Source organism: Manis javanica, chromosome 11 (assembly GCF_040802235.1).
Source record: "Manis javanica isolate MJ-LG chromosome 11, MJ_LKY, whole genome shotgun sequence".
NCBI classification, from domain to species: domain Eukaryota; kingdom Metazoa; phylum Chordata; class Mammalia; order Pholidota; family Manidae; genus Manis; species Manis javanica.
The window spans coordinates 54,944,908-54,963,537 of NC_133166.1; the positions used below are offsets into that span (position 1 = coordinate 54,944,908).

Here is an 18,630-nt window from a genome sequence, read left to right on the forward strand (position 1 = left end):
CTGGCTCCTAAGGAGTGTTTAATTTTGCTTTCAAATGAGGTTACAACAGAGAGGAACTGTCTAAGCTGAAACCCCAGTGCAAGAGATAAATTTGCCTAACATATCAGGTGGTGGTTTGCAGTACAAACAACTGCAAATTCCCTATAACCCAAAATAACAAATGTTTATTGCTCACTCATATTATACGCCCATCACAAGACCCAGACAGGCTCTGTCATCAGAGTTATTCAGAGACCTTGACTAATGTAGTCATCATCTCAAATATTTTCATTACCTGCCAGAGGGAAAGAGAGATTCTAGAAATGTGAACACTTGCAGACTGAAAGAGGCAACCACTTCTCAACCCCAAACAATAACAGGTAAAATAGAGAGCTGTTTTATACACTAAAAGTCAACTTAGCCTCAGAAGCAAAAGCAATTAATTACATGGTCATCAATCTACTGTTAAATCTCTGCAGAAACTAATGTGGCATCCAGCATATTCTTTCATTAAAAAGAAAATGGCACAGGGAAAAATAAATCTGAGGACTTGGTTCTCTGCTTTAGGTCTGAGGGGCTCAAGGTACTGTGGGTGTGGCAACTGTCATATGAAACTGATTAAAGTCACACAGATAAAAGCTAAACAGATGCTCAGAGTTATGATGCCAAAGAAACCAAGGGCCTCAACTAGAAAACTGCAACTAATCAAAACTTAAAGGGAGCCCTGAACTCTTTCTAGGAACAGAAAGCAGAGGATATTGTTACAGAAGAGATTATTACCAAATGCTCTTTTTATATGCTGCAAGGGAGTATAATGGAAAAGGCTTCCTAGGAGGTGGAATTAAGGGCTATGGGGGCCAAGGAAGTCCTCCCAGGTAGCCAGACCAGGATCTGATCAAGAGATTTCCTTTATCCATAGCAGAGGGGACCTATAATTACAGTCTACCAGGATTTCTAACATGTTATGGCTCCGTGACTTGTAAGTCTTTCCATTTGTCCCCTTTCCAGATGGGAGTATTTATGGTGACTAAACTGTCCTTATTCCGCCATTGGAGCATGTTCATGTGGGCATGGGTGGAAGGCTGGAGAGGAGGGAAGAAGCCACAGAAAACCTGTATTTCCTATTTGTTGATTTCTGGATCAACAAAAACCACACTTAGCCATATGTAGGAATTTCCATGCATCATCTTGAGATCCTGAACTTTGAGTTTGATGCCATGACTGGATGAGACCCTCAAGTGGTCTCCCTTGGGGAAGAGGTAAGTACATTTTGCATTTGGGAAACAGAATGTACCAAATACTAGATGATCAGAGAAGTGGACTGGGATCTTTTTTTTTTATTAGGTGTTATTGATATACACTCTTATGAAGGTTTTACATGAAAACACAATTTGGTTACTACATGCACCCATATTATCGAGTTCCCCTCCATACCCCATTGTAGTCACTGTCCATCAGTGTTGGACTGGGATACTTTATTAACACTGTTTAACAAACATTTCTGGATCTCCTCCATTCTGAGAACATGGCTGGGTTGCATTTCATTCTTACTTGAAGCTGGGTGGGCCATGCATTGTGCAGTTCTGGCCCATGAGTTGTGAGCTGAGGTGACATTTGGCTGCTCCTCAGATAATTCTCTTCCCTAAAGCACTGGCTAAGTCAACAGGACAATGAGGGTCATCTTGAGTGCCAACTCTGATCAATTGTGAGTAAGATTCTTAGGCACTATTTGTACTCACTAGGAAAGACCACTGATTGTCAATGACCAGAGAGGAAGAGGGAAGCGGGAATGAGGACCTTTCTAGACCTCTTTTTCCCTCTGGCATGGCAACAGACCTGTTCAAGATAATTAGCTGGTTTCTCATCTAGTTATTATCTTATCTAGTTGTTTCTAAGTAGCTACAATGAGCAGAATGACCTGTGGTAGAACCATGTCGTGAGTCAATAATAAACTTTTCTTGTTGAGGCCACTGCAGTACAACTCATCCTCACTGATACAATTAAGGATGGAAGATAGGAGACAAATTTGAATCATTCCCCCTTCCCTCTTTCTTTCTGGTCATTGACAATCAGTTGTCTTTCCTAGTGAGTACAAATAGTGCCAGAGAATCTCCCTCACAATTGATCTGAGTTGACACTCAAGATGACTCTCATTGTCCTGTTGACTTAGCCAGTGCTTTAGGGAAGAGAATTATCTGGTCTGATGAGCTGGGCCAGCTATTACAGGTGTACCTGGGCCTCCAGGTATCCTTCAAGATCCCCTCTTTACCAAACATGGGTTTCATGACTCCAGGGGGCAGCTGCATAGGGGATGAGAACCTTACGGGATGAGAAGCATAACCGATCCTCTTTGAACACCCTGAAGTCTCATGCATAAGTGGGCTTCAAGATGAGACTCCAAAGAGCACTATACTCAGCACAGAGGTTCACACACCATAAAAAAAATTGTTAACATGACAATAATCTCTGCTGGGTTGTTTGGGAAAACAGGGCCAGGATAGTCAGAGGCATTGAAACTAGAAGGACCTCCAGGTGTGCTTTGTCTCAACTGTGTATGTTCTTGAATCTCAATTTCAAGATCTGTGAAACAAGGAGGGTGATAGCACCTACCTCACAGAATTATGAGAACTAAACAACTCAATGCACACAAAAGCCTGCCCTGCGGTAGGCCCATGTGGGATGAAGGCTTTAGTAGCTGCTGCTGCTATTTCGCCCAGATGTCCTCCTCAGGTTGGCGTACCCATCCCCTCACGGCCGTGTCAACCACTAACAACTCAGAGCTGCCCCTTTCTCTAGAGAATGGCTCTTGGAAAATGGGCGCTACCTCACCTGGGAGGCTGTGCCATCCCTCTTGTAAGCAGCCCACAGCCAGTGACTGGCTGGTACCCATGCTCAAAAACGAATCGCCTTTCCTCAAGGGAACAACTCAGAGTTAGACTTTCCCTGAGACTCTCTTCATGCTTAGCTCCTCCTCTTCCCTATCCTGCTTTCCTCGTGTCCTTATAGGGTTTTCTGAAAAGTATTCCCTCAAAAAACTCGTGTGAACTGGAATCCTGCCTTAGGTTCTGCTTGTGGGATCCCACCTGGGTCAACAGCTACTATTAATCATAAATAGCAGGCTTCTAAGACTTTGGCCATGCCCTGAAGCTGCTGAAAACTGTAGAGCCCCACCATTTTGAGATGATTCTGGCACGGCAATGGATGACACCCCAAAACAAAAAGCTTCAAAAAGTCTTTCACAAATTGGGTTCGTGAAACTGTTGAGGGAGGAAGCAAATGTTATTTTTGAAAGAAGACGTTACAAAGGAGAAAGAGATGTTGGGAAGGGAAGTCACCCAGAACAGACTCCACCAGGGGACTGCTGGAGGGTCCTGTGGGTTCGGCACGTTCCACGGCAATGGCCTCTCCTATGACATTCATCTTTATTGTTTCATGCAACACTGAGGGCTGGGGACTCCCTGTGGGTCTTCTCCAGCAGACAAAGGAATTGCTTCATTTCTGAATGCCCTGGTTCCCACTGGAAGAGCCAGCTCAGGCTCCCATCCTGCTGAGAGGCCACTTTGGCCAGGTTGAGACTCACTTCTTCTCTCTGGAGAAATCCAGTGCTTTCCTTCACTGTCAGGAACCAGAGCCTTGGCGAGTAATGGAAGAAAATATAGAGGGGCATTTGGAACATCAGAGAGCACAGGTTCATGATGTCCATGGACTGTCTCTAGGAGGGAAGGAAGGATTACCCCAGGCTGGGTCAGGAGAGGCAATGGTCTGTCAACAAAGCTCAGATGTGTGGAAGGCCAGCTGAGCTCTGGGTTATAAGATGGTGTCCATGTGATATTGTTGGAAAAGGTGCCAAACTGGAAAAGAGGAAGCATGACCTCTTCCAGGTTAGTCACTAAGATGTTGTGATCAATAACGCTCAGCATCATAATAGTGGTGATGACGATGACAGTGATAATGATGACAGCTACCACTGGTTTAACCCTTACTGTCTGCCAAGTACTATGCTATTTTATGGATGTTCTCTCATCAGATCCCCTACAGCACAGGCATGATTATCCCCCTGGATGAGGGAAGTGAAGCTACATAAATAACCCAACAGCCCATAGCAGGAAAAGCACAGAACCAGGATTTAACCTTGGTTTGTCACTGTTTTACCTCTAATTTATTGAAATTGGGGTATCCATTTCCTTATCTGCAAAAAGGCATGGCTAAACTTCAGATATTCGCCCTCTGAGGTCCTCTCTGGCTGTACAATCTGGAACAATCTCTTTCCTCTTCATCAAGAGAGGAAAGTTGGGGATTGGGAGGGCAAACAACTAGAGAAGAGACCTTGTGTTTCAGTTGAACTTTTCACTCAGATGAAGGCAATTTGGAATTTCCATCCCCCCCCACCCACCACCCCTCATGAGCAGTATGCTATCCAGAACCTGGAAAATATCTGAGAAGTCACAGAAGCCGTTGGAGAATTCCAGGCCAGCCAGGTCATGCAACGAAAGGAGTGTACTACAGATGACTGCAGCTCTATATTTGTCTTTTTTTTCCCCTAACTGGAGGTCACTAGATTTTTCCAGACAATACTTGGAAGGCTGGAATCTGATTACCTAAAATCAGGGACAAAAATAGATCTTAGGCTTTTGCATATTCATTCTGTTCTGGTAAAGAGAGGGGAGTACAAAATAATGTTTTATTTGTTTGCCTTATGGAATTCATAGATTTAAAGGTATTGCTTTTAAATATTTGAAAGTAAGAACAGTATTTACATTGGATGGCTTTATTCTCTTTATACGAGGTCAGCAGGCATACGTGTCAGAATATATGGCTATATTCTCTTTTTGAATAAACAGCCTGGACCCAACTAACACTTCTGAATTTAAGCTTGACTCTGAGGCTCGCTTTTTCTTACAATAACCTCAGGTTAAATATGGTCTCTCACTGCTTCAGTGGAAGGATGAATTCACTGAATTATGAAACCACCAGGAAAAAATGTTTTAGGCTAAAAACATGTGCATGTTTGCCAGGGACTCCACAATCTCCTCTCCTTGCACGGACCATGTCAGACGTGTGGGAATCTGCACCCATGCCTTCCTGTCTGGGCTGAGAGGCGACAAGTGGGGAGTGCCCCTCATGAAAGCTTCCTGGGAGGTGACTGAACTTTCTGTCACCCAAAGTTCTTTAAAGAACAGATCCAGGCTTCCTGTTTCTGTCACTGCCTGGAAGGAGTGGCCAGATGGTTCAGCACCTCAGGAGGCAGCCACACAGCTCATCCTTTTCAAAGACACTGCACTTTGCGGTTCTACAATCCTCCCTTGTGGGGCAAGGGGTGGGTTGCTAAATGGGCCACTAGTGGTCCTTGGAGAGAATTGTGACTTTCTGTAACTTGTCTGTCAAGCAGCTGTTGGCATCACAGCAACAGCCAGCTGAAGCCGGGTGGAGCTTGCTGGGCCTAGCACATTACTGCCCAAAAAAGAGATCAAAGTCTCAGTGGGCCTGACTAGCTACCATCAGAGCTGGGCTCAAAGGCCGTACCATGGAAGCCTGAGGAAAGAGCTTCAGCTTTAACCTTAAATTCCCCTCCTAAAAATGCTCTGTTTTCATTTTTTTATTTTATGCCTGTCTCATTAATCCCACTAGAGAGATGGACACTAGTCAGCAGTCTATGGATTATACCGTTTGGTACAGAAAAACAACTGAAAATGAGGCAAATGTCCATTGCCAGGAAAATGAATGGTCCAAGTGTGGCATAGCTCACATTCTATATATTATTACACAGCAGTGAAAATGAATAAAACCACAACTACTGTAACAATATGAACGAACTGAGACAATGTGAAGTAGAAAAGAGACATGTTCAAAAAGACAACATGCAGTGTGATGCCCTTTTCCTAAAGCTCAAAATTAGCAAAGCTTGTTTCAGCAGGCATACATGTCAGGTAAAACTATTTTTTAAAAGAAAGGGGATGATAAACAAAAACGTTCCCTTGTAATGGTTTTCTCTAGGCAGTAAAACAGGTGAATGGGATAAGGAAGGAGCAAGAAGGTCAAGGGAAATCATTGGTGATGCTCTCATTCTTGCACTGGGGAATGGGTTGTGCACTTCTGTATCACTTGGCTTTATAGCTTAGATACAGGTTACATATATTCTTTCATGTGTATAAAATACTAAGACTAAAAAAATAAAACCATCTGTAGTCATGATGACTGACTTGGCTGATAGAACTCAAATTTCAGAGTTCAAAAGTTTAGAAATTATCTAAACCAAACCCTTAATTTCACATATGCTGAAATGACTTCCCAATTGCAAAGGGACTTGGCCACGTTTAAACAACTGTTTGGTGACAGTAGGGAAATCAGAATTCCCGTCTCATAACTCCTAGTCGACAATTCCTCTTTCCATTTTCATCCCCCAAATTATTATTGTTCCCCCTCCTCCTCCCTCCTCCCCTCTCTCATCCTCCTCCTCCTCCTTCTCGGCAGTGATAAGTAAAAGCAACATTTAACTGACCTTCATGGTGGTGATGGATGGATTAAACACCTCTGTTCCAGAGGAAAGAGTAAGAAATCAGAGTATGGGAATCAAACCCTGAGCAAGCAAAGTCAAGTTTCTCTCTGGCTGTGTCCTCTTGAAGGAGTGATTGATATTGACCAAACTGTATCCATATTAAAATGTTAATTGAGAATAGTGGTTTGTGGCTCTTTGCTATCTTTGATCTATGGAAATCCTTTTCACCATCTTAAAATGATGGCTCAAAAATTTACTGCTGAGCCTATTTTCTGTAAATAACATTTTAGTAACATTTTGAATATAGATGGGATGTAGACTTGACTCCAAGAAGTCAAACTGTTTTTTCAAATGAAGTGCCCATTTTTCACCAACAATTTAAATAAATTGATGACTTTGGTGAAAACTGTGATATGCTACATCCATGTATTTTACTTAATTAAAATAAAATATTTGCCTTCTTTCCCCCCATAAAAAAGAAAGAGAGAAAAATTCAACAAACCCAAGCCATTCTACTCAATATGTATACACCCTGGGGTCTGAAAAGAGAACCTGCTCTTCTCTGAGTGGGTCTCCATTCCTGTATATGTACCTTAATATATATGTGGGGGAATCTTGTTTTTCTGTGTGATTCTACTTTTGAAGATATGAACTTTATTTCTATCACATGACTGTTAAATGATTTCCACTTACTTCCATAGCAATGATTTTTCCAATGCTAGAGAAAAATTTATTGAAGGACTATGTACATTATCCTTTATGAATGATTTAAAGAATTTTTATGGCCTGATAGTCATTAGAGCTATTGACCAACTATTTCCCATTTTCTTTCTGGGCATCTGGTAAAGCTGCACGTCTTGCCCCCTTGAAGTAGGTAGAGCCATGTGGCTTGCTCTGGCCATTGAAATATGTGCAGAAGTGAGATACGTAACAATTTGGAGGAAGCTTTAAGAGTTAGTGTAAGATTTGCTGTGTCCCATTTTTCTGCACTTGGCAACTGCAAAAGTGTGAAGATGAACTCTCTCTCCGACTCCCTTTATGAGGAAGACAGGGAGCAGAGCCCCTCCAGTCGACTTGTGATGGACATGTCACAGAAGTAAGAGATGCCCTTGGTTGTTTTAAGCCCCCAAGATTTGGGGGATAGCCCATACTAGTATAAATCAAAAGTATAATTTTGATCATATACTATTTTTGTCCAACTCACTAACTTTAGATCCTAAGATGTGACTCTACCATATATCTAAGCTTCCTAGAAAATATTCATTTGGACACAGTAGTTTTCAATTCACAAATTTTTCCAAAAGGAACACTAAAGATTTTAACTATGTAAACAACACTACTCTAAAATGGGAATTGAAGGAGAAGCAACAACCAAGAGAAATTGGAATCCACATTTATTGATGAGAGATATATACAAAAATGTTAAAACACTTAGTGAAATATTGGATTCACAGATTATTTCCAGTATATAAAGAATATCCAGTTATTTTATGCATGAAATGTTACAGTAATTAGTTCACAATATAAGAAAGCTTATAAAGCTAATGGTGGAGGGAGGGGGGGAAGACCTCAACTACTCAAAATATGCTTTGCCAAAAAGGCATTTCCTAGTACCATATATAAGAAACAACCACAAAATTCATTGAAGTTTTTATCTTTCTTTCATTTCATTTGTCTTTAAACACTATGTGCTATAGATGCTCTATGCTACATGACTTTAGACCAGTGGGGATTGTGAATGTGAGGGAAGCAATTATGCTTATCTTTCATTCTGGACACACAAGAATCTTCAAAGAGAATCCTACCCAAAGGCTAGGTTTTTTTCAGGAAGTTCCACCCTGAATTTGACAGGCATTGAAGAAGGCACATCTTCAAGGGAAAATGTGCCTGCCCACCATATATATCCCCTCACTCCAACAATTGGAGAAGCCACTGAAAATGAATGGCTTTGTGCTCTCACAGGATCTCTTAGGTTTCACTTCTCATGTGAAAAGAGAGTAGCTACTCAGCTTTCCCAAATGCACATGGCCATTCTTCTCTGTCCTTGCAGAGGAGAAAGGGGTTATAGGAACTATAGACCCCACAGTGTCCCACTTAGTGATAATTAGACAGAATGTGTGTTTAAGGAGGCAAGTGTATAATTGCATTAGTTAATCTCATCTTCAATCACTCAAAACATGCACACAGAGCTTATTAGGTAGAGGCCACATTCCCTTCACATATATGAGATATGCTTCATCAGTTGCCTTTCTGTAACCCCAAAGCTGTACACTGATCCTTCCTGTGCTTCTAATACTCTATCTGTACAGACAAATGTGCAATTTACTATCAAAACTGTGCTTCTGTGAGGTTTTGCCTGCATGGAAGTTAGTCAATGAATATCTTTCCTGTACCTTGACTCTAGAAATGAAAGAAGACAAGGCTCTTTAGAACCTTTAAGTCTTGAGTATCATGTACTTGGCAAAAAGGTCATGATGCTGACATGCACAGAAGCAGACTAACCTTTTGTTTCTCTGAGTCCAATCCACCAAAACAAAGGAAGATTGCAGAAAAATGTCCTCATTCTAAACATACCTAAGCCTAAATAATTGAAAGTTCCACAGTTGCATTCACCATGAATTACACAGATGTCAGATGGCCTTTCATGATGACATACATCCAACCCTCTCTTGCTCTGAATTGCATATTTACAAAGATGTTGGGCACACACAGACTTTTAAACAATCATCAGTACAATGTAGGTTTTCCACTGATATACATTCCCAAATCACATTAAGAAAGAGGATAAATGATTCACTACCAGGTATCTAAGATGGAAAAGAAGGGTTTCCAAAACACCAATCAACATGTCTACTGCATTTAGATGAATAGCCAAAAATAACACTTAAATTAAATTACAACACATCTATACAACATTTCACTGAAATTACACATAGATACCTACATTATAGCTACACAAAGTGCATAGGCACTGTTCTTCATGCGTGAACCAAGTGTTACTGTGTACACACAAGAACTTCATGCTTTGACAGCTATCTGTACTTGAAAATCACAAATACAGTCATTGCCAGTTGAGCGCATATCTAATGTTTGCTTAATGAGAAGCAGGTTCAAATACATACCAGTATATTTTCTATGCAATTATTTTTTAAAAAAACATGGCAAAAATACTAGCCGTACAACCATATCAGAAAGGTTTGGTGGAAGGAAGACCCTCTTGTCTTTGCTGTGGCTATTGGTTTGCCTTCTGGGGAAACTACATAGATTGTTATTCACCTGAGGACAGAATCTACCTGGGCTGGGTCTAAACAATTTCAGTGTGACTTTAAGTCCCCACTGCCAGTCCCAGTGACAGAGTATTGCTTCATAGCTGGTAGTAGTACTACTTTTTCTTAAAAATATGTGCTCAATTCACATAACAATGTGATAATCTACTACCAATTGGCAAGAAGGAGCTGGAACAAATCCATTCTGATTTGTTTCCTAGCACTCACCCTCAATCTCTGCTATTCAAAGTTCTCCTAAGCCAATTTTCACAAAAATCATTAGGAAGGCATGGGAGGTTCTGATAGAGAAGTGATACCACTACTATCACTATATTTTCCTTCTTTTTGCTAAATGCAAATTGAGAATGCTTAACTGGAAAAACAAGGCCTAGTGTCAAAAATAGAGAATCAGCACCGTTCCTCAAGTTAAAAAGACTAATTGTTTAAATGCACATCCTAACAAGCTAAGGGATTTAAGTGATTCCTTATTCTTTATGGTCTTTTTTTCATTGCATCATGGAGGACAGGATTCTTAAATTTTTCAAATGTGGCTTTATGTTCAGGAAATAATTGATAGCTCTAAACTGCTGTAGAAACTTCTTGTGCTCTAATCAGTTACAATTCTACATATGTGGTTATATAGAAAATACCATAAGAAAATATCTGTCTGCAAAATTACAGATACTAAATAGATTGATTCAGTCTGCACTGAGTTCTTAAAGATTTATGAAGAATAGATACAAACCTATAACATTATTAAAGTTTAAATCAACATTAAACATGTAATATTCAGGACTATAAATACATTTTCTCATGTTTATAAATAATAGCAAAGAAGCCTAGAGATTTGTTTTAAAGAGAATGTAAGATTAGACTGGAGGAATTTATGAATTTGGGGTGCAATACTGATCAGAGGGCAATATTTGTCCCTGGTAACACAGATTCTTACCAGGAAAACAAAATATATCTGCTGGCAGCAATATCAGATTAGATTCACAGTTTGCCAGCTCTTCCCTCAAGCCATAGAAAACAAATAGAAAAACAATATACAAAAATCCTCACAAAAGTAGTTTTCTATATACAAATCTCTATAGTGACCAGATAATCTGATCTGTTTTGTGCAATGTGGAGATGTAATGCTGAGGTTTCCCAGGGGAGAGAGGGAGAGGGAGAGTTAAGGTGATTTATGGAAAGATCTGTATGCCAAAGGTTGACTTCCTAGTAAGGAAAATTACTCTCCTGAAGTATTATGCAACCTGAGTGCCAGCTTTCTAATCATACATCTCCAAGAATTCGCTTTACAGGGGAGAAACCTCAGAGATGTGCTACACCAACTTCCTTGGCTAGTGTGTGCATTTCTCTCCTACCAAAGGTAGTAGACCGTTTCCAGGAATGCTAATGGTTGCCATGAAAAGAAACAGAGCCCCAGAAGGAGCAAGATTCTGACTGCATCATCCCCATCTCCACGGGGGGGTGATGACAAGACTAACAGTTGGCTCTTATGTTCTAACAGGTACCCAGGGACTGAGGATGTCTCCACAGCTACCGGAGCCCTGTCGCTATGCATGCTCTAGGTCCAATGCTGACTCTGCAAAGCAGCGGGGTCTGCTCCTGTAGCAGGGTGTATTTTCAGCAAGAAAGGGCTTTTTTAAATCTGAAGGACTTTTTTAAATACAAAAATGAATACTTGGTCTGAAGGTAGGGAGGTGAAGTAAGGCTGGACATAGAAAAATCTCATCAGTAGTTATTCAGGATATTATTTAGAATGAACAAAATAAGAACTTGGAGGCTTCTCTTACTTTTCTGTAGGTTCTTATATGGGTCATTTGAGAATTAGTCTTTTTCCTGCTGCTCTTGCATCAGTTCTTCTGCACTAAAAATTAAAAAAAAAAAAAAAACTAACGCAATCCTATTAGTCCTGGGTTTCTATCTTGCTCTCCCAAATCTAGACCTGAAGTCTTCTCTGGCAATAAAGTTGTCACTATGCAAAAAATACCAGCCTACTCCATATTTAGCAGAGGCAAAGGACAAGGATGTAAGTGGTGGCCCATTGCAGCCATACCAGAAAGTGCAAGAAGTTGCTCAAAGGCCATGGGTTGGTAGGGTGCCCACTGCAGATGGACCATGCGTTTTACCCATCCTAAATACTCCTCAGGCATTGAAGAGGGCAGTGATAGCCAGCACAACTCCATTCTTATAAGACAGAGCTTCTCTACCTGTGGTGTGATGCAAACCTAGAACAATGTGTGTAAATGAATGTAATCAAGTATCCCTGCATCTCTCTCCAGAGAAAGGACTTGGCCCAGGTTCATGCATGCATGGATGTCTGTTTACAGGCAGAGAGGGAAGGTATTTACAGACAGTTGCTGCTATTGTGTAAGTCTTGCTGTATATTTCATAAGAATGTTCAAGTTTATTTGCCAAAAGCTCCCAAATCCCCACACTGGGTCGGCAGTAAGGACTGTGTGGGTAACACCGTGTTGTGGGTATTCAGAGTGAGCTCTGTTGCTATAGCAGGGGTGATGCAAAACCTTGAGGGGGGTTGGGGACTTATCCAGACCCTCCTGGTGACTCTGGTAGCATTTTTCTCTTGAGTTGAATCGCTACTTCTACTAGGACAGTGAGTTAGGGAAAGGGCAGTTTTATAATAGGATGTCTGTTTTTATTCCAAAACACCAAACTGTGGATTAACATGGCTATCTTCCAAGCCTGTTGTAAAATACCAAGTGGAGAGAGGCTTGCATTTGACTTTCCCCAAAGGGGATGAGAAAAATGCAAATTGATTATTGATTACTGTGGGCCCCTCTGACTGAAGATATAGGTAAGATAATAATTTGTATTAGTAAGCATCTTATCAAAGAAGAAATTAAGCAGAGATCATATAATGGATTCTTGGGGCTGGAAGGGGATTTTTAATCCAATCCCCTCATTTTGCATATGGAAAGGAATAAGGCTTGGCATAAAATGACTTGAATAAGTTATTCAGGTAAAAATTGGCAGGGTCTAAGTCAAATGTTTCCTTTATCCAATTGTGTTAGTTCTCATCATTTATACGTCATTACCTGAATTAGCTCTGTTACACTATGAAATGAAATACTATTCAATTACAATTCCCTGCCATCTATTCTAAGACCAACCCTTGTCCTAACTCATATGGTTACTAAATTTTCTTTTAAGCAGCAACAATGATAAGTGGCATAAGAAGAAAGGAGGGGAAGAATATGAAGCTGGGTTTTCCTTTGGGGAAAATCAGAAGCAACTGTTGCATGAGCAGTTCTGACTTCACTTCACCCAAGGAGAACAATCTGCCTAGAGCGCAACCTGTCTGGGTTGGCCCTCAGCGGCCCTTCTAGATTGTAGCCAGAATCACCACGGATACTGAGGCCGTTAATCTTCTCCAACAACCAGATGTCTGACTCTCTCTTCAGAATTCCTTCAGGCCCTTTGCTTAAACTTAATCTTTTGAGGTTCCCAATCTCTAATATTCTTATCCAAAGAGCAAGTGTTATAATAACTGAAAAATCCCATTTGGTCCTTTTCCTTGTTTTGGAATGAATTCAGTTAAGAATAAGCAAAACAAAACCAGCAACCCAGACAACTTTATGGCCCCAAGAGGGAAAGAGCAGCAGAGTGGGAAAGCCACTGGGTGTGACTGCTGAGCACTTTTAGTCATCAGACCAGGCAAGGGCTGCTGAGACTTGTTCATCAACAGTCCAAACTATGGAGAATTCTCACTGAGCGCATGCATACCTATTTACTGCTGTATTTCATGGGAAAACATAGTACAGAAAAAAAAACCTTGATTCTAACAAAAGTGAAATATGATACCATAACTTTTGCTATTGCAAGCAGTGGTATTTGCAAAACCACGGCAGGATTGGGTTTCCTTTTAGGGGTGCAGTAGATGAGTTACCCAACTCCACAGGGCTTCTTGACTAGACATACTTGCAAATGACACACATCTCAATGCACAAGTGGAAATGACCTGAGACCCTCTGTTCAACATGTCATTGGGATTCCTGAGATTATCTACCAGGAGTACATCCCCCCATAAACTGAATTTCCCCTGAGCCTTTCTCAGCGTCCACAGATCTAAGTCCAGGAGGTAGGCATTTTGGCACTCTCTGTCGGCTGATCAGTAGTTGAAGTATTTGTCTCTTAAGGAACATGGTAACTTCTGTAAGCAATAAGACTGTGTTTCCACACCCAGTAGGAAGTAGAGAATTAAATCTGACATCTACTTGCTTCAGATCTCAGCACCAGAAGTCCTATATTGAGGATCTGTGTGATCTAGATGGTTGCCTTGCTTCACTGATGCTCACTGCATGGGGGGCATGTCCTCAAAGATCTAAGGCAAAGCCTTGCTTTGGGAGATGAACCTTTTTCTCACTGATAGGATTTGAGTAATTGGATTACAGTAGGTAATCAAATGATGATTCCAGGGTTTCCAAGGACAGAAATGAGAAAGGGAAGGATTAAAGTCTACTTGGTTGGTTTTCTCTTGAAATGATTCTGATTCTTAAAAAAAGTGAATGAGGCTACAAAATGGTCTTGCCAAAGCCCTGACTTACAGACTTTACATGATGCAGTAGTGTATCCGGCCTGCTGTGTCTGTATATAAATGTGACATTTATGGATCATCAAATATTAATGAGATTTTATAAGCATTCATATCTGTCTTGGATCTACCAATATAAATCTATGCATATAACTGACAGGTTATACATACCCTACTTAGAAAAAGGTTGTTAGAAGTATACTCAGCATCTATTTGTTCTGTTTATGGCACATATTCTGGGCGAGAAAAACCCCAATGGGCATGGCATGAGAAGCATAAATGAGGCCTAAAAGAAACAGAGGACACAATCATATGCCAGCTCTACATACATCCTGGATTTTTGGGTTAATCCTGAATTTGAGAAATTGTTTATTTTTAATATGACTTGTTGAATTTCAGAAAAATGTGATTTCCTGAGTATATTCTCCTGAAACTTCTTGCATCCAGTCTCAAACCAGAAAAACCTGCTTTGTTAAGCTGTGCACCTTGTTTCTTACGAACACTTTGTCCCCTGGTATGTTTATAGGCTAACTGGATAACAAAGAAAAAGCAAAGTCAAAGCAAGCCAGGAAGACATTTAGGCAGAGTCTTGGGAAGACAATTCTGAGACCAGTCCTTGGAGAAACATGTTAGTGTGCACACATGCTAAACTGGATTTAAACAGCAAAACCCACAAGCTCCTATACGCCTTGCCTAGATCCTTCTCCTCATGAAAAAAAAGCTCTTGGGAGCACCACTTAAAGATAATCCTTAACAGTTTCACAGCTAAATCTGGAAACTTGCCCCTTGACCCACAACGTCTGCTATAAAGGATGCATTTTCCACTATTACATTCCAGCACATCCTCGGCCATCCTGTTAATTATCTATCTGATGAAAATGAAGACCAATGACATTTTTAAAAAGCAAAAGTTTGCTTAATACTGCTCAATAGTAATCCTTATACAAAATATCTAGGGTTTAAAAGAAAAACAGTCAAAACCTCATGTCTCTTGTATGTTCCAAAGGTATCTGATTGAAAGCAAAAAGTCATCAGGAGTAGGTAATAAAGTGTATGTGATGTCCATAAACACCCTCTCTCTAGAGAATTTGGACCCAATGACTATTCATGAATATCTCAGCCTCCATCAGTTGGCCTCAGATGACCACTGTACTCCCACGCCGCGGGCCAAGATTCTGCATACTCCTTAGGGTCAAATATGCTTATTTCTCAATGATTCATGTTCAAATCCTCAGCAAATTCCCAAAGCCAGCAATCCTAGGAAAATGCTGTGGGTTATTCAAGAGAAAATGTTAGTAGAGACATATGAAAAATTTAGCTTGTTGAAAAATTCAGGATCCGTTGGGTGCCTGCAACATACATGGCACTGTGCTACGCCGGTTCCAGTATTTATTCCCTTAGACTTTCATAGCCTTGAAAAGACTCCATCTGTGATGTTGTGTAGAGCCATCCTTGTTCCCGCGTCATGGCTCATGGCTGCCCTGATTTTACCTTTATAGGGTTTTCCACCTTTATAGGGTTTTGCACTTTGTTTTCTGTTCCGTTCCACAGAGAAGACTGGGGAGGAAGATTGGCTCTGCTTCCAACTGTGTCCTGTAGCTGCCTTTATGTGCTTTGATATAATATAACGAAAAGCTTTCTACATGTTAGATAAATGACAATGTTTTGTTTATATCAAGAGATGATATTCAAAGAGGCACAGCCAACACAACTGTTCTCCACATATTAGGAGAATGTAATGATTAGGTTTTCTAGTTTGATGAGAATATGATTGAAATAATTTGGGGATTAAAATTGTCTTTTTCACTAGAAACCTAAACAAGAATTTTATGGGTGAAACAAATAAAGTGAAGCATAGATCAAATAATCTCTGTTGGTTTCACTATGTTGGGTGGATACAAACCAAACATAAAAGACTTTGTATTTGAATCTGGTTAAAATTTATGTTGACTGTGCTTCCTGACTATTGTCAGTATATACAGTGGGTATACGCAAATTACATCTTAATCCATTATCACATTTAGAGCAAATTATGAAACACACTTTGCAACTTCAATAATTTTTCCTCCATCTAGATTGGGTAGAGCAGACACTCAGTGGCTTCCATAATCAGTGACCTTTAAGAGTATGGCTCCCAGTGCAACTCTCTTGGAAACACTGAGCTTATGGAGTAGACAGAACACAAATTGTCTAAGTTCCCTAAGACAGGTACTTGCTTTTAATCAACACATGGGCAAACTCTATAAGACATCTAAAGATAATTACTTCTAGAGGCTTCTAACAGAATCTCTTGTGCATAACAAGGCAAAGCGTGGAGAACACTTGAAGGCCTAACACACTGCACGTCTGCTCATCATGCCGAGGCCCTGGAGTGTACCACACTGCATTGTTCCTGTCCTCTGGGAAAAGAGCATTCACGGTTCTGCACTTTGAAAGAAAAGGGAAGCTGGCAAGAAGGTGTCTTCGATTCAAGCTGGTTCCTCCAACAGCATCCATTCAAACAATAATACAAGTGAGAAAATAAATGGTTACAAAGCATTATTTGGCAAAAACAGAGCACTGTGCCTATCACTGGCTTACAACAGATCCTCTAAGCCTCAGCTAACAGATTAGATAAATATAGAAATATATGTATTATTTTTTCCTTTTTAAAGAAAGCTTGCTTATATCCTCTTTTACCATAAGATATGCTGGGGGCTTTATTCAAGAATTTGCTGAGAGTCAGATCCTTATTTTTCACGTTTCCAAGGTTCGTCCTCAACACTGCAGTCAGCTGACTTTCCATTGGCTGCCAGAGTTACCTGAAAATAATTATCATCAACATCCAGCTTACAGGCCGTGAACCAGAAAACCACCCCATGGGTTATGTGGAGGAGTAAGCACCAGATCCAGGAATACTATATGACTTAAATACTAGTTTTAAATGTTGTTCCTTCCAAATTGATTCTGAGCCAGTCTTGGTTTTCAACACTAATTTGTGAACATTAAAAAAATACATTATTTGCCTTGGGGAGGTATTGAGGGACTACTTAGACATACTTTGCAATTTGGGGAATAACCTCTACTATGTTTTTAGAGTTGTGAGGGCATTTAACTATCCATAGACCCATCACACAATAATGCAGTCCTTAAAAAATAGTGCCTTGTGCTACTCCACACAACCACACAGAAAGGAAATCCAGAAGTAGGCAGCTAGTTCTACTCATGCATGTGAAAGGTTCAGTTGCAGTGAGGCCAGGTGGACTTTATTCATGTCCAATTTTAAAATCAGAAATCAGGATGTTCTGGATGCCAAATAAACTATCCAGGCTTTAAAAGTTAAAAGGAAAAGGGGAGATTAAGTGCCTGAGATCACTGACATATCTATCTAAGTTATTTCAATGCATACATTTAATAATCAAATACATAATCACCAGACTGTCTATATTATGCTTGGGGCTATCCCTGGCGCTAAGTGAACTGAACCCTTACACAGAATGGGAGGCTTCCCCCTCCACTTCTACATAGTTTTCCTAGCTTACCTTCCATCTGTCTGTCCTCAAGGTCATGTGCAAACTTAAACCCACGACTGATATTCCACATAATGGAGAGACTGGATTTATGGAAGCATTAGGATATGGAGACATGACAAACGCAGCAATGTTTGAAAGAAATCTGACCTTCTTACCCAAGTGGAAGTGAAACGCATGCATTATGAACACACACAACATGCTAGGGACAAAAAATTGAGTGTCCTTCAAGAACCAAGCAGGTGAAAATAAAAACTCTTCATTCCTCCAATCCCACTGGGCTCCCACATTGTTTCAGGAAGACCATGCAATAGGCAAAGACCATCCCACATGCAGTTTTTCTAAATAAAACCTAAAAGCTATTACATAACTTCAAAGTACTATTACAAGGCAAGAATTTGAAAATCAAGAGACCAATGTGACGTAAAAATGCTTGAAGCCATTAAAGTTTTGACCAGAGCTGAAGCAAATTTGTTTCCCCTTCAGTGATCTGTCAGGAAGGACCGCCAGGAACAAACTGTGTGCCTGAAGAAAGCTGCCTGTTCACTCTGACTGTGATGTGCCTCTTTGGATTTCAGTGATAAACCAGATCAATCACTGTGCAAAATCCTAAACCATGGTGTAATGCCTTTGTAACATGAGGCAGTGATCAGGGGTGGTGTTTTTGTTACTACTGCTGTTCTTGTTTAAATACCCAGGCCTGTGTTTCAAAAGTAGCAGGGCCAGCAACTTTTTGGCATTTTCTTTTCTGTCTGGGTTAAAGGAAGCCAGGACTCTACTCCCCAACCCACTCCACTCCTCTCTGCTCCAACCACCTGGGAA

The 18,630-nt window shown here is 40.5% G+C and overlaps 1 protein-coding gene across 7 annotated transcripts in view; it reads right to left on the reverse strand.

Moving 5' to 3' along the window:
* Positions 1–7,852: 7,852 nt before the first annotated feature.
* SLC1A2 (solute carrier family 1 member 2) overlaps positions 7,853–18,630 on the reverse strand; it is a 137,746-nt gene continuing 126,968 nt past the window's right edge. For 6 of the 7 annotated variants that reach the window (XM_017672130.3, XM_073216403.1, XM_017672131.3 and 3 more), the window contains one exon: positions 7,853–17,100. In XM_017672130.3, coding sequence (XP_017527619.2) covers positions 17,029–17,100 — 72 coding nt within the window. In that variant the 3' untranslated portion in view covers positions 7,853–17,028. Of the gene's footprint in view, positions 17,101–17,820; positions 17,892–18,630 lie in introns of all 7 variants that reach the window. The other variant, XM_073216402.1, reaches the window with a different exon arrangement.